This window comes from Exophiala bonariae (assembly GCF_035927105.1).
Source record: "Exophiala bonariae strain CCFEE 5792 chromosome Unknown scaffold_5, whole genome shotgun sequence".
Classification (NCBI taxonomy): domain Eukaryota; kingdom Fungi; phylum Ascomycota; class Eurotiomycetes; order Chaetothyriales; family Herpotrichiellaceae; genus Exophiala; species Exophiala bonariae.
In genome coordinates, this window is record NW_027042480.1 from 236,290 (window position 1) to 260,872 (window position 24,583).

At 48.9% G+C, this 24,583-nt stretch overlaps 7 protein-coding genes across 7 annotated transcripts; 3 read left to right on the top strand and 4 right to left on the bottom strand.

Moving 5' to 3' along the window:
- Positions 1 to 1,563: 1,563 nt before the first annotated feature.
- Positions 1,564 to 5,540, bottom strand: LTR84_010858 (uncharacterized protein; the record flags this gene model as incomplete). The annotated part of the gene is made up of 2 exons (XM_064854392.1): positions 1,564 to 5,184; positions 5,244 to 5,540. The coding sequence occupies 2 exons, from the start codon at positions 5,538 to 5,540 to the stop codon at positions 1,564 to 1,566; spliced, it is 3,918 nt and encodes a 1,305-aa protein (XP_064709118.1).
- An 870-nt stretch (positions 5,541 to 6,410) lies between these two features.
- Positions 6,411 to 8,003, bottom strand: LTR84_010859 (uncharacterized protein; the record flags this gene model as incomplete). Its single annotated transcript, XM_064854393.1, has 1 exon — positions 6,411 to 8,003. The coding sequence occupies one exon, from the start codon at positions 8,001 to 8,003 to the stop codon at positions 6,411 to 6,413; it is 1,593 nt and encodes a 530-aa protein (XP_064709119.1).
- Positions 8,004 to 9,802: 1,799 nt separating this feature from the next.
- On the top strand, positions 9,803 to 10,297 carry LTR84_010860 (uncharacterized protein; the record flags this gene model as incomplete). Its single annotated transcript, XM_064854394.1, has 1 exon — positions 9,803 to 10,297. One exon carries the CDS (start codon positions 9,803 to 9,805, stop codon positions 10,295 to 10,297), a length of 495 nt encoding a protein of 164 aa, XP_064709120.1.
- Positions 10,298 to 11,018: 721 nt separating this feature from the next.
- Positions 11,019 to 13,371, bottom strand: VPS1 (vacuolar protein sorting-associated protein 1; the record flags this gene model as incomplete). The annotated part of the gene is made up of 5 exons (XM_064854395.1): positions 11,019 to 11,187; positions 11,239 to 12,996; positions 13,062 to 13,156; positions 13,213 to 13,282; positions 13,340 to 13,371. The coding sequence occupies 5 exons, from the start codon at positions 13,369 to 13,371 to the stop codon at positions 11,019 to 11,021; spliced, it is 2,124 nt and encodes a 707-aa protein (XP_064709121.1).
- A 1,248-nt stretch (positions 13,372 to 14,619) lies between these two features.
- LTR84_010862 (uncharacterized protein) lies at positions 14,620 to 16,422 on the bottom strand (the record flags this gene model as incomplete). Its single annotated transcript, XM_064854396.1, has 1 exon — positions 14,620 to 16,422. One exon carries the CDS (start codon positions 16,420 to 16,422, stop codon positions 14,620 to 14,622), a length of 1,803 nt encoding a protein of 600 aa, XP_064709122.1.
- Positions 16,423 to 18,781: 2,359 nt separating this feature from the next.
- VMA1 (H(+)-transporting V1 sector ATPase subunit A) lies at positions 18,782 to 20,971 on the top strand (the record flags this gene model as incomplete). Its single annotated transcript, XM_064854397.1, has 3 exons — positions 18,782 to 19,247; positions 19,303 to 19,917; positions 19,968 to 20,971. 3 exons carry the CDS (start codon positions 18,782 to 18,784, stop codon positions 20,969 to 20,971), a joined length of 2,085 nt encoding a protein of 694 aa, XP_064709123.1.
- Positions 20,972 to 22,787: 1,816 nt separating this feature from the next.
- On the top strand, positions 22,788 to 24,435 carry LTR84_010864 (uncharacterized protein; the record flags this gene model as incomplete). Its single annotated transcript, XM_064854398.1, has 2 exons — positions 22,788 to 22,791; positions 22,958 to 24,435. The coding sequence occupies 2 exons, from the start codon at positions 22,788 to 22,790 to the stop codon at positions 24,433 to 24,435; spliced, it is 1,482 nt and encodes a 493-aa protein (XP_064709124.1).
- Positions 24,436 to 24,583: the final 148 nt, after the last annotated feature.

Sequence of the window (24,583 nt, forward strand, 5' to 3'; positions counted from 1 at the left end):
AGATCAGAGATCATACACTCCACCCAGTCTTCCTTCCCAAGTGCATAAGTAGAGGCCTTGCCCTCCGGATTGTTACATTCCTTCTTTCCAACCTTTCCTTTCCTTTTGTCTTGTTACTTGCTGTTGTTTTCTTCCTTTCCTTTCCTTGCCTTTTCTTCTTTCCTTTGCTCTTCTCTTTACATCTCTCCTTCCTTCTTGTCTATTGCTTTTCACATCTTTTCCCTTTCCTTTCCTTCTGTTCCTTCTCATCCCTCCCATCCCTTCTTTTCTTTTGTCCTTCCTTTGCTTCTTGTCTTCTTGCCTTCCTTTCCTTTTCTCCTTCATTTCTTTTCTTCTCATGCCTCCCATCCCCTCCCTTCCCTCCCATCCCTTCTTCTTTCCTTTCTTTCCTTCTTTTTCTCCAGGCAAGTCCTTCGTTTCCTTGTGTGTTTTTGCTTTTCTGTTTCTCAGGTGAGTCCTTCTTTTCCTTGTGTCTTCTGCTTTTCTTGTTCCTGTAGGCCCCCCTCTCGTAGCAGGTGAGCCCCCTTTTGTAGCCCCCGTAAGCCGTAGACCAAAGGTGAGTTCCCCAGCGCGTAGAAGGTAAGTCTTCCCCTAATGTCGGGGTTGACTACCAAAGGTAAGTCTTTGCTTTTCCCAAAAAAAACACCTTTCCCCATGTCTTTTTTTTTTTGCTTGCTTGCTATTTTTGCTTCTCAAGTCTCATCTCCTTCCTTTGGGTGTTCTTAGCTGTTCTCTGTCTCATCCATCTCCCGTATAATAGGTTGTTTTTTCCAGAGTAGCGTTCTAGTTTTCGATCGTAGCACATTTTCCATGTTGTTTCGTGACATGACCACTGTGATCCTCGTTTCTTTCCTCTGTGTAATGCTGCGCAGCTTCAAACTAGATCGTGCCATTCTTCTCAAGCCCTAGCATAGGTAGGACCATGAGAGCCATCGATAATGCAATATCTCCTGCTCGATCTCAACAAGGAGAAGAACATGTCAGCAACAAAACACGCACAGGCAAAGTATGGGGCTTGTGAAGTAGACTCATGAGTTAGAAATCCCGTCTGTATGGGCCTTGTACTTCGGAAGGCCAGAGTTAGTCAAGGCTGCAAGAAATATCTGGCTGGGTCAGTGGTCAAACAAAAGACTGCGACGTATAAGAAAGGGCTTCGCAATGGGTTTGTTCCGGGCGATGAGTGGAATCTCTTGAGCTCACCAATCGCAGTCATTGCAACCGAGGGTGGACTTGTGTTGTTTGCACAATGAAGCATGAAACCTATTGAGAGAAAATGGAGTATGAAGCATATATGTATGGGTATCACTATTTCGCTACGTGTTACCTTGATACCTCCCACTGAAGATGTGATTTGATAATGATCATGTTCGCAGAGTAGTGTATAAGTTCTGTCGTTCTTCTGCAGGTCTGTGCAAGTGTAACGACACCATCAAGTCATAATGTCGTGAATAACCGGAAGAGTCTATGCTCTGAATCTCTGCCAGAACAAGTCGGCACAATGATCTCAACTGCCTTAAGAATTGCCCGCCAAATATAGAACAGCTTGGATCAATATAAACCGTTCTATCGCTCATGCCTCAACAGACTTCCTCGATTTGTGACTGCATTACCGTGATGCGGAAGCAGGCCGGGCGCAGGACTGCCTTGACGACTTCGCGGACCACGACCGGTGCTCGGTGCGTCGAGACCTGGACTTCCAGGGGGCTGAACACTGCTACCACGAGTCTGAACACCGCGATTGCGTTTCAGCTGACGATTTTCTTCTTCGAGCTTCTTCAAGAGTACGTCTTTCGTTCTCTTCTCCTGCTCTAACTCGGCGATCTTCGATAAGTGTTCTTTGAGACTTTGTTGGTGATTGACCTCTTTGAGACGGCGTTTCTCATCACTAGCTTGTTTGGACAAGTTCGCGACCTTCTCCTCAAGATCTCTTACTTGAGCTGCAAACTCGGCTGCCTTGCTGGACGCATTTTGATATTGTTCTCTTGTGAACTCAAAGTCCTTGCGTGTGTTTTCGAGAATCTTTTCCAAATTCATATTTCTGGCCAACAGAGTTCGAGCTTCTTCCCTAGCAATCTCTGTGCTAGCAGCGTCACCACCACCGGATTTGATTGTCTCACGTATGGCACTCAGCTCTTGTTGCAGGGTCTTGAGTTTCTCCTTGAGCGCGGCATTCTCTTCCATGGTTCGATCCTGTTTGAATTTCTTGTTTTCCATGGTCTTCAAGAGTGTGGCGTGATCCTTTTCAAGTTCATGACTCTTGGTCTTTCGTGTCTCATAGCGTCGTAAAAGCGCCGAATGAGCTTGTCTCCACTCATCCGACTGCACCTTCACATGATCTCTCTCCTTCTCGGCCTTTTCCCTCGCTTCCTTCTCCTGTGTGAGCTCGGTACGTAGCTTCTTATTGAGCTCCCCAACAGACAAAGGCAGAGAGGCAGGGGTAGTAGTCGTTTCAACTTCTGGTAGAGGTGTTGGCGTGAGACGTTGACGCTTGTTTAGAGCGACAACCGGGTTGTCAACTTCTAGCAGCCTCTTCTTTCCAGATGGCGTGTCCGCACGAGAAGCAGGAGTTCTTGATCGCGGCAATGGCTCTTTGGGTGTTTCCGCCGCTGTCGTGGTGCCACTCACTTTGGGCGAGATGTCGTCAATCTCACTCAACTGCAATTCCGGTACAGAACCAGGCCCCCATTCAGTATCAAAGTCTCGTGAGAAAGCCCGCAGTGTGATAAGCGAAGCCAGCAAAGAAAGCTTCCTCTCTGGGCTTTTTCGGAGGGCCTTCTGCAAATCGGAGAAGTCCATTGCTCTTCCTTGAGGTTCGTCTGAAGCACTGGGTACATAGCTTTGCTTTCCTCCCAAGTTCGCCCGAGCTTGATATGTTGTACGTACAAGTAATTTCAAACGTGCCGGAGACGGCAAGCTCTTCGGGATGCATAGATCAACATGTTCCGAGGAGTTGGTCACCAACAAATGAACAACTGGAACAAGCTTTGGCGAATTTGGTGAGGACATGGCACGGATTTTCTTGATTTCACGATCCTGAGCGTCGAAAGAAGCATCAAATGCGATCATCACTATGGGTTTGCGATGCAGAGTGACAGGATTACGCGACATTGTGCTTATCAGCTCGATTTCGAACTCGTGTTGTCGATCCGTCTCTGGCGAACTGGGAGCATTGACCCTGTCATGCCGCCTGACGTTGATCTTTTTGGTGGACAGATACTGCTCGAGAAGGTCTTGGATCCTGCCTGACCGGGCGGCAAGTGCGATCGAGCAATCAGTCCTATTGAGTTGCTCGACTAAACTGCCCAACAGTGAGAACTTGGATCCGGCATAGTTAGCATAGGTTGTGTGTTCTTCTGAGTTGACGGAATACTGCGTAGGGGTCCCAGGAAGACCAAGATCCATGTGTGTCGTTGTGTCATGCAGACGTTGAATCAACTCGCTCATTTCATTGCGTTCATTTGTCCGACTCGGAGATGTGTTGGCCGACCCAATGGCCTCATGGCGGCTGATGAACTTGAGGATTGCCTTCTTTTTCGTTTTGATGATGTCGGAGTAAACAGATTGAATCTTTCCCTCGGCCGAAAGGCCTAGAGTATATTCGTCCGGCCCCAGTAATGGTACGCTAGGAATCACCAGACCATTGACTTGAGGGATGTCACGCTCACTCTCGAGTGACTGGCTTGAGCTTCCCTTGGAGCCATCAGATTCCTGGTCGTCATTGAGTAATTGTCCATCTTCAATGGAGTTTTGAATCGGCAGCGCACTGCCCATCGCGATGTCATAAGTAGGAGCTCGGGATCCACTAGGAGCAGCCGGGGAAGTGGTGTTCGAGGATGCTGAATGGTCCATCTCGTCAGGATGCCTAAGTTCCCCCGAGCTAGCGCTACTAGTTCGTGATCTCGACAAGCGGCGTGAGTAATCAGATGTTCGAATGATATTTTCGTTGAGTTGACGAAGTTTTTCTCGCAGAGGTGAGGGAATCTCAGTGGCTTGTAGAGCCTGTCTCCCTGAACGAGGGGATGGCGTGGACAGTGGAAGCTGACCTTCACCAACAGATGAAACTAAGTCGGAGACTTTGACTGAACTGGGCTGATTAGCTGGCGTCTCTTCAACCGGACACTGTGTACGAAATTGCCAAGGAGAAGCACCTTCGCCTGCCGGTGAACGATGGACCGAGCTTCCTTGATTGGAAGATTGTAGAGTCTGTTGTGCCTGGGGATATGTATTTAGCGGGATTGAACCCTGTGAATCTGATTGGAGGGCAGACTTTCGTGAAACCAATAGCTGAGGATTTGTTTCAGGACAAATAAGATCAGCAATTGATAGTCCTCGACGGGAACCAGGTTCGGGTCCCAATTCAATGCTTCGCTTTCGACCCTGCACTGAAGGTTGCTCTGTACTGGGAATATAAGCCGGGGCACCAAAGTCACTTGGTTCTGATGAAGAAACGGCTTGAGTCGTAAGCTGAATTGGCTCTGACGAAGCGGCCGATTCGACAGAGCTAATCAGAGGCGGAGGACCACAAACAATCACCGAGGATGAAGAAGATAACTCAACACCGGATTGCAAGTTCTGAGTAGTCGTGTTGTGGACAATTGGTTTTCTGGTCGTCACAGGGGAAGCCTTGGCTACCGCCGCCTCAGATGTGCCAGAAGACTGAGCAGGTTTGGGTCGGAAGGTAGATAGTGGAGATCTTGGTGAAGGGGAGAAGTTGATGCCACCTTGGGAATTGATCTGACTGCTACGCAAAGTTTGGTAATCTGCACTATCAAGAGGTACCGAAGGAATAACGATCGAGAAGGGAGTGGGCGATGATGGTTGACGGTCCAACTGTGTTTCCGGGATCTCCAATGGTGATGAAGCAGGGCTGTTGAGTACCGTCAAGCGAAGCTTGATTCGCGGAATTGTTGGAGTCGGTTCCTGACCTGATTTTGGCAATGTAATCTCGAGCGATGGGCGCGCAGGACTCTGAGCAGCCGGCTCACTGGATGATGAGTCGCTGATTGTGTGAATTGCTTTTGTTCGTCGCTTTTCACCATTCAAAGCAGGCTCTCTATTTGGCTTGCCAGTACTGGAGGCTCCTGAAACTTTGACAGCGGGCTTCTTCTGGGGTTTGTCGATATGGTTGGCCTCTCTATTCTTCCAGAGCTTTAACAAATCGGCAGCGATACCACTAGCAGCAGTCTAAAGATAGGATCAGCGATGTTCTTATTCACATGGTCATAGAGTATAGTCTTTCTTACCCAAGTTGGTGCAAATTTCTCTCCAGTGAGTGGATGTTCTGCCCACTCGACGAGGTACTGTTTCCTCTTGCCCTGAGCCCGCTCGTCTGAGATTCTTGTTGCTGGCCAGGCTCCCTCACCGACACTCCTGAACTTTTCTCCCAGAAGCCTCTGCTCTTCCCAAGGGATGAATGTTCTTGTTGAATAGGTAACGGTGGCGGAGGGAGTGTTGGGAGTGGAGGAAGTCTGAGAGGGTTTCTTGCGCTTGGTAGAAGATTTGCTGTAATCCACAAGATCTTGTTTGTAGGGCGACTTCATTGTTCACGAGGTGAACCGGAGATGACGCTGTGGATCCTCATGGTTAGCGGAAAGGTCAATGGCGACTAGGTGGCATGTGAAGGTAAACAAAGTGTGGAATGGGGTAAATGAATCATTCAGTTCGAGGCACTGGCAAGGCCGGGTATCAAGAAATCAGTGACGGTGACCGCTGGCAGTGGCAGTGGCAGTAGCAGTGGCGGTGGCAGAATAATGGCGGGCACTGGCAATTTCAGTCGGCTGTCTCGTAATGGCAGCCGCGGGTCGGGATCACAGTCGCCTGGGCGATTCGTTGGCTTGCCGCCTTCCCAGTTTAACTCGCTGCCTCTCTGCCTCGCTGCCCAGAGTTGGTCGGGCCGCAGCTAAGGAAGCCGCCGGGAGACCCTCTCGGGCACGACATGACACTAGACTTACCTTGGAATGGACTTGAGACTTCAGCCGAGATGCTGGTCAATGCTGGAATTTGAACTTGAACTTCCAATGCTTCGCATTAGTATCAGAGGATGTGGCAATTGAAGTTGTAGATAAAATGCGAAGAAGAGAAGAGGGAGGAAGAGAAAATAGAAACAGTTCAGAGCACCAACTATTATTGTTCACCACAGTTCTCAAGAACGAGAATCTGATGAAACCTGGTGAAGGAAGACTCGGGCGGTTTGATTGTGAGCCTTGGTGGTTACTTGAATGACAATTGATGAATGCAACACCATTCACTTCGTTGCTTGATTCACCTCACTTCACTTCGATCACACCAAGGACAGACCATAAGGATAACAATGGTTACTCTCACTAAGGTTACTTTGGCTGCTATTGTTCTTGCTAGCCAACCGGTTCTATTCATATCAAGGCAAAGTTGTCACTCTATCTTATTCACATTCATGGGCATTTTGCCTCACGGAACATGTTCAACTCTTCCACCCGACCTGTCCGGTTCACCTCCTCCAACCATGTCTCAAAATCAAAGCCGACCTCCTCCATCATCGTGACCTTGAATCTATCCCGGCCCCTCTTCGCAAAGGCCGCTTTGATTTCGGGAAATCGACTTCTCATCCAGACCAGCCTCTCATCCCAAGCCATGCCCGACTTTCCCACCCCATCATTCTCCAGGCCATGCCTGTTTCTCGCTTCTTTTGCCCACAGGAACAGCTCATTGAGCTGTGCCGCATCTTCAGGGAATTTCTTCAGGTGAAAGTACTTGCCCTCACCCTTCCTTTGGATGACATCTCGCTCCCATTGGTGCATTTCTTTCTCTTCAGGTAGGTCCAATCGTCCAGACCACACTCTGCTTGCGACCGCAGCTTGATTCTGACTGAGAGGAAATGGGATGACTTTAAGATTGATGACAGGAAACACCAAGCTGGGATGCTTGATATGAAAAAGATGTTGGTAGAGACCTCTTGTCCTAGACCCATCCGTGACCAAGGCGTCGCCCAGTCGTAGCTCCGTGTCCTTCAGAAAGGGGAAGTTGTAGAAGTATCCTGTTGCAAAGACCACGGAATCGAAGCCGCTTTCAAGTCGACCGCTCCTGAGCCTTATTGACGGGGTCTTGGCTTCTGAAGTATAAAACTTCACCACCTCATCCACATCCTCTCGCCATTCCGTCGGCGCTGATGTTCCAAATGCACTGGGGCTCCTCGCTGAAAGGTAAACGGGCTTGCGTGCAAATTTGCCAATCTGTGCGGCGATGTCCAGTCCGCTCGCAGAGTTGCCAATCACAAGAACCTTTTTGTCTGTGAAGTCTTCAGGCCTGCGATATGCTTTTGAATGGAGTACGACGCCAGGGTGCCGTATATTGAGCTTGTCCAGCCCAGGGATCGCCGGTACATAAGGCACCGTGTAGTGCCCATTGGCCACGACGATTGCGTCGTATGTCTTGGATGTTTTGACCCCTGTCATCAGATCCGTCGAAGAAACCGTCCAGAGATCTTTCGTCCTTCCTTCCCAGTCTTCAACTCGGAGATCAACACGATCTACCTTCGTGTTGAATCGTATCAGATGCCTAACCTCCTCGGCATAGCGTATCAAATAGTCTAATACAGCCTCGTGCCCGGGGAACAGCGGATCCGAATCCGCAAATGGCGCATCACAGTACGCCATCAACTGTTTGGGAATGTTCGTCTCCAGATATTCGTAGAGCGGGGATTCGAATTCAAGCGCATCGTCCTTCGCAGCACTACTGCTCGTGCCATACCACGGATCTGTCTGTGGGACACTCACGTTCCTCGAAACCACATTATCGCTGAGGTTCCAGATCCCGCCAACGTTGTCCCGTTGCTCGTAGATATCGATCTCGGAAAAGCATTTCTCCGCAATGAGGAATTTTGAAAATGCTATTCCTACGGGTCCGGCGCCAATAATGGCAACGCGGGAGATTTGTTTGGGTATAAATGTGGCTGTTGGGTTTGTCGTTGAGTGGTCTGTGGCTGTGTTTGAGATTGAAGTGGGAGCGGGCTCTTGGGCGTCGCCCATTCTTACCTCGTTTTCGAATCACCTCCAGGGACCGGACGGGTATTTGAAAAGACTTCGATTCGTAGCGATTCAATATACTTATTGGCATCGAGTGAGGGATCGTGAAATCTCAAGTCATTATGAATGATAAAGTATCTAGCCGGTGTAGCCTCACGCCGTCGGAGAACATCCCGGACGCCGACACCGGCAGGAGAACATCATTGTCACTCGTATCTTGCGCTGGATCAGAGATGCACCAGATACTTAATGAGTCAGTAAGTATGGCGAGGGTTTCAACACATATATCTTCGTTCTATCTCTTCGTCTGTGCATTTATCTACATACGAGGTCATGGGCGGGGATATCGGTCAGAATCTGAGTCTCTCGTCTGCGGCAGACCTCTACTTACATGATCACGTAACCAGGGACTTAGGTAAGTATTGCTTGCGGGTCCTTCGATGACTCCCATCTGGGACCATGTCGAATACTTCGTAAGTAGCCGTTCTGCTGAAGCAAAATGAGTCAAATACTAGTACTTTTTTTATGAGCTATCAAGGCTTCCTTTGTAGATCTATGTGAGTATCTCTCACTCAATATCGCACGGGTTGGCCAATATTTGATGGAGTTGTAGGTATTTTGGGAAATCGTGGTCGAGTCGAAGCACTCGGCGAATACTACTATGTAGATTTATTCTCGAGCGCGCGTCGTACCAGCCTCACCCCATCACGCCCCTTGCCTGATAAGATGAAACACTCGCTCCTCGATTCAAGCAACTGTGATCAATCATTTCATTCGAGTGATTCTACATTCAGGAGATATCTTATGTCCATCGGAGACTAGACGACGAGACAAGGAGATCCTGCACCGGTAAGGATTTAAGCCTCAAGTCTAACCACGACTCGTATTCCTGATCATCTCGGAAGACCACTCGAGAATCACCGCGGTACATACTTAGTACCCGCTTCGGTACTCAGTCTCTGCTGGCCGCCAATTCCATCACTCAGCGGGTTTCCACGCGTCTTTGGATGATTTGCACATGGACGAACCTGCCACAGATGGCTGCAGCTTCCCACAAGCGCCATAGTTCGGATGAAATATCTCACTCTGAGAAGTCTCGGAATGGGGAGAGATAAACCATACCCAGCAACAGAGCATGGCTGGACGACAGACGATGGATGGATATGTATTTCGATCGCGAACGAGGCGAGCAGAGACTCCTTGCTGATGACCACTGCCAAAAAGAACAGCCTCTGTCGTCATCTACTCGCGCATCCAGCCAGAGCTCGAGACAATGAACTCGATATCACCTACGGCTCTCTCCAACCTCGTGTCCCATTCATCAGATGCGGACATAAGCAGGGCTTTACCGGTCTGGTTCGCGTGCTGGACGAAATGCTGCATCTTAGGCCGAGGTCCTTGGTTGTCGAGAAGGCGAGCGCTCACCTCAAGCACGGAACACTTGTGCTCGCTTCTACTGATCACTGAGCAGATACGTGCATATGCAAGAGCAACTTCTGGTACCTCGTGCAGGTGTTTATTGCCGTTTAATTCCGTGGAGATCCAATAAATTGTATATACTAAGTACCTATTTGTTCCTCTGAGCATGTCTTTACCTAGGTAATAGTACTTAAAACAAGGGTGAGAACCCTATGTTTATATGGAGGTACCAGATACCAAAACAGCTATTCTGCCTCATACGAAGGAGAACATAGCATCTACTCACCCTCCAAACCACGCAGTGGACAAGACAAAGCCACTCACCAACACAGCAAGACAGTGTTCTAGCTGATCACCACCACCATCCACGACAAACAATCGCAATGTCCCAGCCCACCACAAGGACAACAAGCACCAAGCTGCCCGGACTCACGCCCCGCGAAGCCGTCGCGGACGCGCTCCACCGATGCATCCTGGGGATCGACACGAACGACCTGACACTATTGGAATCAGCCATCGTCACCGACGCCAGCACAAGCCTGACGATCGACAACACCACCACAATCGAGGGGTGGGAGTCCGTCCAGCCACTGCTGGCGCGAACCTTTGCGCTGGTGACGACGCACGTCGTGACGAACGTGCGGGTAGAGTTGAAGGACGATGACGCCGATACCGCGTCGCTGTCGGCCCATGCGGTCGCCTATCATATGAAGCCTGAGGATGCGTTTGTCGAGCGCGATGCGTCGTACACGGCCGGCACGCTGTATTTTATGGATTTGGTGAGTGATGCTGGGCAGGGCGGCCTGTGGAAGATCAAGCGCTGGGAGATTAGGAGGTTGTGGACTTCGGGGGATCGCACCGTTGTGCATCCCGAGTGAGTCTCTTTGAGCATGATGTCGACTGAGCTCGAGAGGCTTGGTGAAGTGGCCGTTGACCGTGAGAATGATTGTGTTGATTTGGGCAGAAGGTCATACGGGTCGGGATGGGAAGATAGGGCTACCTGAGCGGAAGGAGTGATATGGGTGGGAGAAAAAAGAGTTTGGATATCTAGTAATGACCATTGACTTCCGACCCCGAAGACACATGTTGAAACACTAAACATGAACTTCATGTGAGTACCATCGTATAGCAAGGCCAAGTCATTCTCCCCTGCCAACACCGTTACGTTAGCATCAAGGCCCAAGACACTCATGCCTAGCTTGCTTCAAGTCCCCTCCCTCAATTCGAGAAATTCGCTGTGCTAATGAAACCAAAACAGTTGAAAGGCGCTCCGTCGGTGTTCTGTTTAGCTCTATCTTGATATTTGCATGCCTGTCATCCGTCCACCCCATTCTACCCGCATGCTAAATACAGCATGCCCTCGTGCCGTGATCCCACAAATATCGCTAGTCGTCTGCAAGAAATGGTGAGCCGTCAACAAATCCTTAAGAGAGATAACAATCTTGCGTCTCGCCTCGTTTGGGATCCGAGCCGGATTGCTTGCGCCCGTTTCATCCGAAGGTCTCATGCAAGGTGATAGTCGTCTATCAACCTCAGTGCAAGAATGGTACCCCACCCGTTCTGGGCCAGGAAACATCAAACCAACCAAATGTGATCTCTTTACTGAACCTGACTGACAATTTCGCTAGCTTTGGCCAAACTCTCAACCATTTGCAGGCATTCTTTCCGCCGTCGGACAGTGTAATCGCTTTCTTTGAGGAGATCATCGAGTTCCTGTGTCTTGTACATCTGTTCAAGGAGTTCTCGTTGCATTTCATCTTTGGTGAGCCTATTGTTTGTCAGTAAGAAATCTTGACGCGGGTATGGAAGCTCAACTTACTGTACGAGCGACAACATGATCGCCTTTGGCACCATATCAATCATGGTTCTCCGAGTAATGTTGAAGTAGCTGTTGATCAAAAGCTTGATCACTTCAACTTCTTGATTTTCACGTTCGGACAAAGTTCCGCTGGCTTTTAGGGTGGCTGGAGGTGGTTCCATGGCGGCCATCTTTTTCTTGTTCTTACTAGCAAAGAAGGAGCCGAAAAAGCCAGAATTGCCGTCGCCGCCATCAGTGGGGAGACTGGGAGACCCTGCTCTTGGTGGGATAGATGGAGGAAGTACCTTTCCAGTCTTGGGATCTACCTGAGTGGGTTTGGCGGCGTTATGCCTATCGTTTACAATGGCCATCGCACGATGCCCATTGAGAAAGTCTGGATGACCAGTGTTGATATAACATGCCTCCATGGCCACAAGATCTTTGACCAATTTGTTGGTTGGATCCATAGCTTTTCGGAAGAAGCTTATGACCACCGAATGGAATCGTTCTTTGAGCCCGGGATACCTCCTAAAGAGTTGTTTCTGCAGCAACTGACCAAGGATACGCACTAGTTCGTCGTACACGAGGGAGACACACTTGAGTGATGGCTCCTCTAGTCGTCGAATTTGTTGCTTCACGATCAATTCGAAAGCGGTGGTTCCGACAAAGAGTGCTGGAGATGAACCAGATGAGTTGTATAGAATGGTCCGAATATCGATATCTTTGACTTGCTCGAAGGGGTCAATCGCCTTGATCCCATTTGAATATAATTCATGGTAGACAAAGGAAATTCTGGCACCACCTGAAAGTTCGTTACTGGACAATTCTGCACTGTTGCCGTCTAGAACTGTTCTATACTCATTGGCGAATTCGGTAATGATGTTGAGTATGATATTTGAGGGACTGTTGCCCAAAATATCACCACTGCCAAGCTGTTCCAATTCAGCACTGTATTTCTGTAAGGATGTAGCAATGCGAGTTTTGATGTCGGGTAGAGTTTGCTTGATGTGCATCATGAGAATGAGATTGAGCTTTCGGGCGAGATAAGGAGTACCGCAGTATGATGCCTTGTTTCTGTAAGAGGAGTGATTCTCAAAGAACTCCTTCTCTGCCTTCAAAGCCAGACCAATTTGTTTCTTGTTCTCAATGTCTCGTTGGCCTCTATTGACCACAGGGACATAGCCAAGTCGTAGTGGAATAATTCTTCCGGCAAGAATGTCAACAACATCGGTACCAGTATCCATAAGATCGATCTTTGTGAGAACACCAATTGTTCGTTGACCCTCAGGATCCACTTCTCTGGCCAGCTTCAAACCATCTGAGTTGGCCAGATCCACGTTGGCAGCGGTGACGGCGAGAATGATGGCATTTGGCTTCGAGATTTGTTTGAGAACCATATCCTTGATCTGCCGCTCGATATCCCTTGGCTGGTCACCCACTGGCACTTTGGTCAGACCAGGCAAATCAACCAGGGTCAGCGTGAGAACGTTGGGAGAATATATCCGCAGGTTGATGGGCGCTGGGGAGATGCCAACATTGCGACCTGCCTTGGCTTCGGTTTCCTTTACAATTTCGTCTCGGATCTTGTTGAAATCGTAAAATTTCTGTCCTGGCAAGTGCAGAAACTCTCCCCATTCGTCGACGTTTGCCAGCGCATCACTGCTGCCTTTGAGATCAGCCTCCGAGACTCCATTCGTCTGAAGTTTGGCAGGGACAGGTCTGTGTATCAATTGAAGGACAAGAGGGCGACGAGTGACGATACCGGCACCACGAGGGAGGCTTGAGCGCAGGTCAGTAATGGTTCTTTCAGGAGAATAGAAGTAGGACCGCCCTGGGCGACTCACAAATCTCTGCCAACAATATTCTCCAATACAGAGGACTTGCCACTGGACTGAGAGCCGACGACGACAATTTGAGGTAGATCTATGGGATTAGCGACCTGGAAGGAGAGGATGTCAGACTGGTGTGGGAAACAATGGTGCCTGGGGTACATACGCCAACTGTGTTGAAGACGTCTTGTAGTTTGTTGACAAGGGCAATCAAGGTAGGGTCATTGACGTTGATGCTTCGGATATAGTCAGAACAAGAAATACCATTGAGCTGAGTGAAGGTGGGTACTCACGAATGACCACCACCGGCCGGTGAAGCCGCCATGGTCGGGGCGAAGGTCAATGGGATAGAGTCGTGTAGTAAGTCGGAGCAGTTGGAATCAATACTACTTCTTGCAGAAAATTGGAGTGCGAGTTCGAGAGACAGTCGGTTTGGAGGAGTATCGTTATGATGGTGATACTGTTCGAGTTGTGATTGTGGTTCAGGGACCGAGTTGTTGGTCTTTGTAGTGGCAGTGGGAGGAGGGTGCGGATGTGAATGCGCAATGCTGGCCAAATCTTGGGATCCCAATCTGGGTTGGGATGATGCAGCTGCGCTTGCCACCCTTTTGATCCGCGGTGGTGATAAAGGTGACGATTCAGGTTGCTCTTGGCGGCCAAAGAGAAACGGCAGGCGTGGCTTAACAGGCTTCGCCATCGGTCTTCCAGGCGGTGGATTGTGACTTGCAGGCTACAGTCTTAACGAGAACCTTCACCCCTTCCTCGGCGATTTAGGGGCACTAGGTAAACAGGCGCCCTTAATTCCACCCACTGATTAGGAGGCAAAAGACTGTCTGTGTGGGCCTGGTAGGATTTAGTCCCATTCACTTTGCTCGCCTCTGAAGCCTGAGGAATGAGTGATGACAACGTCAAACGACCTCTGATGTGAATTAGGCAGCCTTCAATTCCAACGGGTTGTGGGTATTGGTTTTGAAGCTGGTGTCACGAGATTGCCCTGAAACCACATGGGCAATTGAGTTCCAGCAAGACAGGATAACTCAACTGGGCAACCTCACCAGTACGGCTGGATTAAAGAGCAACCCGTGTGTTGCCGTGTGTTGGAATTTGACATTCACTATCTACTAGATCTTGGGGGTATTTCTGTCGATATTGCCAGTGCAGTGGTGGCTACCTTGTCGAGCCAGCTAGATTCTCGATTTCCGTGCTTCCCATCATATGTAATGCCATGCCCTTGCGAGTTGTTGACTCCTGACAACCAGATGCTTCCATCATCCAGATAAAACCATGCTCTGCAATCATCCCAAAAAAGACAAAGCAACACCATCAAAATGCTATGCGCTACCCAAATCCTCTATTCTGTGCAGGTTCTCCTTCCCGGGATCTAGTCCTTTGAACTCCTTGAATCTTATCATCTCAAAGCGTTGATCTCATAGCACTTGTTCGTCCTGAATCGTGTCGAACAACTGACCTGGTCAATGATGGTGCCAGGCCTTCGATCGGAGACAGTGCATTCGTCCATCTGAAATGATTAGCCCAAGTTCTACAAAAATATGAGAATAGCAAACAAAGAAACTTACATTCGTACTTTGCGATCGTCTCCACCAGATGCAAACATGCCTGCATCTCGAGGGTTCCAGTCCACAGTGGTGACACACTGCTTACCACTTTGCCCTCGGCCATGACCTGTCAACTTCTCGACTAACACTTCATTCTCCTTGTGCCAAACATAGATATCTCCATCTGTTATCTTGTTAGTAGACATTCCCATAATCGTGGCGATAATCATACCTTCAGATCCGCTAACTACGAAGTTCTCGGCAGCACCGCCAAAACAACTTCGAATAACAAACTCCCCTTGCTTCTGCCCTCGGAATTTCCTGATGATATCTCGCGTAACTAGGTCAATAATGTGAACTTCACCAATGGCTAGATTGACCAGCACAGAGTTCCCATCTTGGCTGAGTGTGATCCCTGTCATCTTGCCAGTGGACCTGATCGGAGGTTCCTCGCGGTACGTGTGAAGGTCGAAAATCCGAATGATGTTCTGGGAATCCAGTGCCACAAGCCAGTGACCATCATCAGTGATTCCAACGTCCTGCACTCGAAACCCTGGTGGCCATGTATGAGCAGGTCGCTCCATTTCAGATGATCGTAGATTCCAATGGCATAATTGTGAGTTCCTGTCATGGCTAGCAGTTACAAAACTCATCGAATCCGGGCCCCAGGCGGCGGCTGTAATTGCATAGTTCTGATCCACGGTCTGATGTTCAAGAGTCGCCCTTAGTCGGCCAGATTCAACATCAAAAACCCGTGCTTTACAATCTTGAGAACAAGTGATGATCTTGCTATCATCAGGACTAAAAGCCACATAGGTCACTCCACCAGAATGCTGGGTCAGAGTATGCAAGAGTTTGAAGGTGACTGTCTCATAAATGTTGACAGACCTGTCTTGACTTGCTGTTGCCAACTTGCTGCCATCGTGAGAAAACTGGACATGCCAAACTTCTCCTGTGTGGTCCTCTAGTTGCAGAGATGTACGTGAGGGAAAGTCGTCACGATCGCAATGATGATCAGCATACAAAGATGGTGGTATTGAAGTGTTGTGATATAGACATTGGTTGATTTGATTTTGCTTGACTTGATCAAACAGCTCAGCCAGCCTGTGATCGCGAATCATGACTGATGGTGCAATAGAACGAGAAAGATCCTGGAGCAGCATCTTCCTTGATTCCTCTACTGTGCCAGACCAGTGGGCTTTACTCCGGAGATCCTCTGGTGGGCACATGAGTAATGTGGATAAAGCATGGAGTTGGTGGATGTCATGACCAAGAGGAGTCAACTCTTGTCGAAGCACCATTAAAGCAACCCCGAGATCTCTTCGGTCCAACAACTCGAGGAACTTTTGTTGTCGGATCCAGAAGAGCATTTGACCTCTGTCGGCACCCTCTGCAAGGACTAAGCCTTCACCATACTGGTCGTCATCCAGATGTGAACTGCTGGGAGGAGAGCCAAGCAATATAGCCTCTGCCTCAGACCACACTCCTTCCAGAATGGCACTCCGAAACGCGGCTACTGAAGGACTCTCCAACTCGAAATGACTTTCGGCACTCAAAACGTTGGCTGCTTGAGGATATCCCATATCTGAGAGACCCTGAATTATAATACGAACCACTTCTTCTCTATCGTGTCCCCGATACGTAGGTGGTCGAACAGGAGATAACCTCTTCCCCGTGCCATTCGTGAATGACGGACTAGAGCCATTGAGGGCTCCAGAACTGTGTCCGTTCATTTGAAGAGGCTTCCTTGGTGTCGAGCCATTGGAGCTGGCAGTGTGACCATTGGCATATACTTGTCCGTTGTCCTCATTTACTCTCATTGTGGGTTTCTCGAGTCGTCTTCGCTTTTGTCTCGCTAGTCTTCCGCCTGAGCGGGTTCCCGTACTTGGACCGGCGTCCTCGAGAACGGGAGAGGTAGCAGTTGGGCCGGGAGATTCTGTCGGAATGTCTTCCGAGGATGATCTTCTTCTCCTACGTCTGCCTCTAGGCTCTGGAGCCTGTCCCTGCTCTATAGGGACTTGATTCGGGGTTTGATGAGGGAGGGGGATTTGGGTTTGTTCTGTGGAAGGCGTCTGTCGAGTATTGGTAATGGGATGTGTTGTTGGGTGGGTAGTAGAAATTGTGTTAGAGGATGGGTTGGGGAAGATGGAAATGGATGGGTCGTCGGATATGAGTAGGTGATCGTTCGAATCTGGGTGGTTTGCCAGCTCGGGGTGGCGGCGTTGCCGCCAGTATCAAGATCAAGTCTCCCCAGGTGGAAAGGATGAGCGATGTAGAGTTACTGTTTGGTTGAACCTGCTGGGAGACACCGAGAAGGGAGAAGTTGGCAACTCGAGTGGTGGGTGTACCATTCGAATTTGCTGTAGTTGGTGACGCCTGGATAGGCGGGGAGGGGAAGACAGTGCTGAAGTGAGGATGTCGTCTGTGCCTTTCTTGGAGACTTGGTGGATGGCGGGATATCAATGACCACTTTTATAGATATAAATGCCGTGGGGATGAAGTTGCTAGGAAGATATGATTGCAGAACCAGCAGACAACTTATTCGAAAGCTGAATAGCGTCAAATTCGGGGTTTGATGGTGGTGATGGATGTGATGGCAGACGGAGGGTAAGTCAGTTGCAGTTAGGCCTTGGAGTTGGATGATGTCGGAGGAGCACAGGTCCTCATGGTGCTGTTGTTAGGGTCGAAGCACGAAGAACGCCAGATGTAAATGGAGGCCACCCATCCACGAAACGCCTAAGTCGAACAGTGAAAATTGTAACATTTTGTAATGATAAGGCGATTGCTAGTTACCTAGGTACCTAGGTTGGTAGATAGCGAAAATCCCTAGCTAAATTCTCGTACTTTAGGTTCCTATTTCTCTAGGAATAGTTTATTTATATTCTTCTAAATTTATAAGATCTATTCTTTAATACCATCTAGAGGAGCTTTTGTTTTTTTAAAAAAAATACATTGTATTATAGTAGATGTAGAAGCTATCTAGGTACCTAGGTACCTAGCCAACACAACTATGCAAAATTACCACGCCATTCGCTGATACTGTATATTCTTGCTCAGACCAAAAAGCACTGTCACTCACCAACTTGAATATGCAAGCCCAGCTGCTAACTGTGTAAATCCGAAGCTTGCCTTAGGTCAGGTGAACCTCTCAGTGCCGACTCGCTGGCTATCCGCCTGGACCAGTGAAAGAGGGGTCTTCAACCAGCCTAAGAAGTCCAAACAAATCGACCAGCAGCACCTGATCTGTTACGGGCCACGGCAAAGGGGACCCTGATCTCACCGCCCCCCAAAAATGAGGAGGGGAGTTGACTGGTTTCAAACCCAGGTGCCCCTCGATTCCATTCAGGTTATCTTCTAGCGCGGGAAAGTTGGCGCCTAGCCTGCCTGTGCTTGATCACTGATCAGCGATAAGCCGGTGCCCGATAAGCCCTCACAGGTTTGGACAGGAACTTCAGCCTTGTCCTTCCTGTGTCCTTCCAACCTTCCCTGTTGTGTGTGGAGGTGGCTGATTGTGATGTTCATGACATTGAAATATCCAGATCTTACCTTAAGGACAGTCAAAAGATAGTTCACTGCTATTCTTGCAACGTTTGGTCGCAATAGTGAATATTGTTGCGTTGGACACTGGCTTTTGATAAGTCCTATTTGATACTCTCTTGTTTCTTACAGAGGTAACTTACATTGACCACCTATCCGACTGTGCTGGAAAGAGAGGTTTAATATGAGTACAAGTGCCTTCATCTAGTTCATTTTCGTTATATCAACCTCGTGGAACCTCAAAGCATTCACGGTGCTATTATTCGTACTCTCCTTGCTGGGGGTACCCGTGAATTTCAAGTTAACTGGAGTTGCTCCTAATACATTTGGTCGCGGTTCTACAATACCTAGATAGGTAGTTATGTCTTTGTCCAGTCTTGTAATATCATATCCATCATTCAACAAACACCATGACCACGTTGAGAACGACCCGGATTTGTCCAAATGTCTTTGAAATGATTGGAAAGAATGATCTTGTGAGACTTGGGGGCAGGATAAGTTCGGTTAAACCCTTAAGCAGAGAAGATGCCCCGAAAACTGAGCCCGTCACCCACCAGCTCCAACTAATCCGTACCTCGTACAGCACCTGTCAAAGCTTCCCTCCCGTGCCTGCATCTGCGCCTCTCCACCAGACTATGATATATGCTTGGACTAGGCCGACCAAAAATCCTGAGAAAGAACACTTCAACCATCCTCGAGTTCATCACGGGTAAAACGATCGAGGAGATCAACGATCTGAAATACGTCCAACTCCAATTAGCCCTCCCAGACTTACTTGACGACGAGCTCGACGGTGACCTCCCGGGTCCCAGTACCTTTAACGAAGCCTCCATCTTTGCCTTTCCGCAACCTCTTCAACACCGCGACCTCCATACAACCACCAGAACTTATAGAAAGATGCCTGCCGCGAAGGACTCCAAAAATGCTGGCGAGGATGAAGACAAGCAGACCGGCTCCATCTTCTCCGTCTCGGGACCTGTCATTGTTGCTGAACACATGATTGGTGTTTCTATGTACGAGCTGTGTAAAGTTGGTTATGACGAGCTAGCTGGTGAAGTCATTCGGATTGAGGCAGACAAAGCTACCATTCAGGTCTACGAAGAGACTGGTAAGTTTTCTTTACCGATTCGTCTCTCCTGCGAGCTTTAATTGACTCCATTTAGCTGGTGTCACCGTTGGTGATCCCGTCATTCGAACTGGTAAACCCTTATCAGTCGAACTTGGCCCTGGCTTGATGGAAACAATCTATGATGGTATCCAACGACCTTTGAAGACCATCGCTTCCAGCACCAACAGTATTTACATTCCCCGTGGTATTGCAGTACCCTCTCTCGATCGAAAGAAGAAATGGCCCTTCACTCCAACTGCAAAAGAAGGTGACAACATCAGTGGTGGCGATGTTTGGGGTGTTGTCGTTGAGAACACTCTTCTGAATGAACATCGAATCTTGCTCCCACCCCGAGCCAAGGGTACAATCAAGAAGATCGCCAAAAAGGGAGAGTACACAGTCGACACACCCTTACTCACCCTCGAATTCAATGGAGAAACAAAGGAATACCCCATGATGCACACATGGCCAGTCCGTGTCCCTCGACCGGTCAGCGAGCGTCTTGAAGCAGATTCTCCATTCATTGTCGGTCAACGAGTGCTTGATGCCTTGTTCCCATCCGTTCAAGGTGGTACCGTCTGCATTCCTGGAGCCTTCGGTTGTGGCAAGACTGTCATTTCCCAGTCCGTCTCCAAATTCTCAAACAGTGACATTATTGTCTATGTCGGCTGTAAGTCGTCTGCCCACCATTGAATTGTTCCCACAACTGACAGTCTATAGGCGGTGAGCGAGGCAATGAGATGGCAGAAGTTCTGATGGATTTCCCCGAGCTCTCCATCACCATTGATGGTCGCAAAGAAGCTATCATGAAGCGTACATGTTTGATTGCCAATACCTCCAACATGCCTGTCGCTGCTCGTGAAGCTTCTATCTACACTGGAATTACGGTAGCAGAATATTTTCGGGATCAAGGAAAGGCTGTTGCGATGATGGCAGACTCGTCGTCTCGATGGGCTGAAGCTCTGCGAGAACTTTCTGGCCGTCTGGGAGAAATGCCTGCGGATCAAGGTTTCCCAGCTTATCTTTCTGCCAAGCTTGCTTCCTTCTATGAGCGAGCAGGTGCATCTATTGCTCTGGGCTCTCCTGAGCGCAAGGGTAGTATCTCGATTGTGGGTGCTGTCTCCCCTCCTGGTGGCGATTTCTCCGATCCGGTCACTTCTGCCACTCTTGGTATTGTGCAAGTTTTCTGGGGGCTGGACAAGAAATTGGCTCAACGAAAACATTTCCCCAGTATCAACACTTCTCTGTCGTACAGCAAATACACCAACATTCTGGACAAGTTCTACGAGAAAGATCACCCCGAGTTCCCCAAGCTACGAAATCGCATCAAGGAACTTTTGACTAATTCTGAAGATCTCGATCAAGTCGTGCAGTTGGTGGGCAAATCGGCACTTGGTGACTCGGACAAGATTGTTCTTGACGTTGCGGCTATGTTGAAGGACGATTTCTTGCAACAAAATGGATACAGTGATTACGATCAATTCTGCCCGCTATGGAAGACAGAATACATGATGAAGGGCTTCATGCAATTCCACGATGAGGCACAGAAGGCTGTGTCCAGTGGTCTATCTTGGGCCAAGATCAGAGAGGCCACTTCGGAAATTCAGCACGGTCTGAGAAGCATGAAGTTCGAGCTCCCAGACAACGAGGAAGAGGTCAGCGGCAAATACGACAAACTATTGCAAAACATCTCGGAGAAGTTTGCAAGTGTTTCGGATGAGTAGACAAGGATGACCAGGGTCTAGTTGAACATGAACGCTTTGCAGTGTCTTGCACTGAGCAATAGTAGTAGCTATAAGTACAGATTAGAAGTGCAGGCGCAATTGAGATTGGGATTGAATGAAATAGTCTTGAATTGATGTGAACGTAGTTGACCAAGTGGTACCTCCGAGTTGCCAGGCAAGGTCACATGACGATAAGGTCTGAAATCTCAATTCGGAATAGATATCCGGGCCGAGGCTGCGCTTCCCTATATTAGGTACTGTTCGCTTACATCTAGATGGTCAGCCTTGCCGAGTGAACGATATTGGACTTTCCAGATGTCCAAACATCGATCATTTCTTGAGCGAAGGAAGTACTGAAAAACAACTCGATTGCCTCAATCTCTCAATCTCTTGGACCTAGTATCCCAAGGATGCCCAAAACACACTGTGGAAGTACCCTGCCCGCCATAGCAGGTCCGAGGACACGAGGCAGATATCGTCCTTCTTGTGCATCAGATTGATCTTTCAACACCTATGTATTAACAGCATTATTGCCAGACAATTGCAATTGCAGGATCACGGCGATTCGCTCTGAGATGATCCTGTTGTCGCTAGAGTTGCTTGTTGGATTTAACGAGTGCTGAAAGAATGGTCATGTTCAGATAAGCTTCATGAGAGTACCTTCCTCCTCAAACCCATATACTAGCAGTAGTTCAACCGTCAGCGAATGTGTTCAAAGGTAGACAGCCCGGAGTCATGTTCCCTTGAATGATTCTCACAGTTGACTGCTTTCTGCTTCACTCACCAACCCCCAGTGCTTCACTTTCCAGGTGCCCCCCTTCACAGTGACAACAGCCCCCTAAGCGTGAAGTCTCGGCAAACCAACCGAGTCTTCATAATTTTTAAAAGTTGAATTGTGCTCAACTTTGTCTAGGCGAAATAACGCAGCATGCATGCAGCCGGCACACACAAAAGAAAAGAAAAAAAAAACAAAGAAAGAGAAAAAAAAAGAGAACAAAAAGCCACCAAAAAATGCATAGTGCACGAGAGAAATCTCATAACAACCAAAGTCGTATGGCATCGTTAATTCTGTGGTTTGGCTGGCGGGCCTGTTCATGTGTTGCGTTCAGGTTGTTCACATGTTTGGAATCCGGAGTCCCGGACTGTCATACAGGTATGAGGAGGCTTCCAAGTCTCCTCTTCGCTCCACCCCATTTTTTGTTGTTTTGCTATTCGATAATGGGTGTGGAAGATCTTTTTTTCCTCGTATATGTCTCCTTCCTCTACCAGTATAAGTATAGCTTATATAGGTAGCTATTGAGGAGGCCGTAACTCGAACTTACCTAGGTCCTTAACTTATTCTTTCCTAAAGCCACCCCTTCATGCATAAGTGCCTACCTAGAAGTAGTACGTGGTCACTCCATCTTGAACTCGCAAGAGGCGTTGGAATATCACAATAGCAATTGCCGCATCAATGCTGTTTGCTTGAAGTTGTTCACACCTTCAAGCGCAGTTGCTATACCAGAAACCTTCTTCTCCGCCTGCATCTGCGCCTCAAACTTACCAGCTACAAGTCCCGATTCCAGATGATCTATTCACCAAAGATCGCTTACCCTGCTGCGAATTGTATCAACGCCCAGCTCGGGACAATCACAGAGTCTTCTCCTGGCCTTTCGCGAAAGACGGTTGCAAAGGCTTGAAGTGGAAATTGACATCAACAGCTCCGGCTAATCATCGGCTCCTAGTCCAACTACCCTCGTAATTCAAGCCAAAATTTCTCTGTGGCAGAGTCGCTCCTTTTTCCAATTGCTTCTCTTCAGGATTGATGAACTTGAGAATGTGTAAGTACGGGCTACTTGTTCATGACGCGTTGTAGTGGAAATAATAGGATCCACCTCCAGACGCTTTTCAGAACATTTCCCATACCAAGGCAACTTATGCATCATAAACCCTAAAGCTGAGGACAGGAACCAAGGACGAGGCTTGAACAACCTACGAACCAAGGAGCTGTCAACAGCTACACAACCTCAACGAATGATCCGGAGCAGAAGAGAATGCCAGCTGATCTGCCGGGGTATTATTTCGACACCTCCAAAAATCGATACTTCAAGATCACCGCAAACCATGTTGCTGAAGGCTCATCGTCGAACACTGCGGCTAAGTACAGTCGTCAAGCTGTGCGAGCAGATCAAATTACGGAAAAGTTGAAGCAACAACAAAAACTGCTCAAAGCTTCCAGAGATGCTGTCACAGTACGACGATCGAAGCTTCTACACCATCCTCTGCTGAGTTTCATGCCTCGGCTGGGAAGTCGAAAGAAAAGTGCTGGGAGTACCGTCAAGGAGTTCTACGTAGCCAGCCTGAGCGAGACGGTTCAACTTCCCACCATTATTGACGATCACGCGGACTTGGTCAAAAGTATCCCTGGACAATTTGCTGTGGATGAGATAACTGGGCGGTTATTCAGCCCAATAAGTTTCGGGGCTTTCGGGGACGGCAGGTCACTGGCCTGCGTCTTGGAGCCTGCTGACACTGGGTGTTCCCTCTACTCAAGAGGACAATCTCTGCAACACATTGGCTTCGTCAGCACAGTTAATCGGATAATCTCACTCGGACGCCACGGGGTAAGTGTATGGGCGTGCCAGAATGATCTTTTCCACACCGATGTCACGAGCTTTTCTATCCTGTATGTGAACCAGGAGCCCTTCGCCGAGGCCGAGAATACGAATTACTCGGGCATGATGTTGGGGTATCAGCGTCCCCTTCAGAATCCAATAATCGAGCTTGCAGTCGCACCGAATCACGACGCTTTCGCGACAGTCGACGTGGAAGGTGTAGGTGTGGCCGGTCTTGAGATGAATTCAAACAAGAAAGTTTTCGGCGGAAAGCAATCCAAATCTTTCACTTCTGCATGGTTCAAAGACAACAATGTCATCGTTTGCGGTGCACGCGACGGAACAGTAAGACTCGCAGACCTGCGTGCTACAACGAAAGCCGACTTCTCAACTGCACGGATCCAACACACATCAGGCGTAAGCCATGTTCGGACGATTGGAGCCCATCAGGTCCTCGTGCATGGCCTGACATCTACATCTCTGTATGATCTGCGCTGGTGCCCACAACCGAGCAGATCCAAGCCTTTCAATGGTCGCCCCAGATTCAACACCAGCCAGGCGTATCTGAGCTTCAATGTCCCTGAGCAGCGGCGACAGAACAGATACGGACTCGGCTTCGCATACGACACGGAGCTCAACATCGTCCTCGGCGCGTCCACGGATTTTCACAAAAATCACTGCGTCAATTTATGGGACGCCAGCACGGGACAGCTGCTGGAGAGTCCGCTTCTCAGCCGCAAATTCACGGAACCAGTTATGTGCGCGCAGTTCGTCGATGTGAGGCCTCAGGCCAAGAGTATCCTGCTCACCTCAAATGGTAACCTCGAGGAGTGGTCCCCGATCCATTCGCCTGTGGCTGAAGAATGGTAATTGCTGAGCCTTTGATGGAGATGCGATGGAGAGCGAAGCTCCATGTAAGATAGAAAGACACATGGAGGAGCCGTTGAAACGACCCAGGGGATGCAGTGGAGCAGTTCCACCCCAACGGAGCTGCTTTGGATCTTTACACAGAGCACGA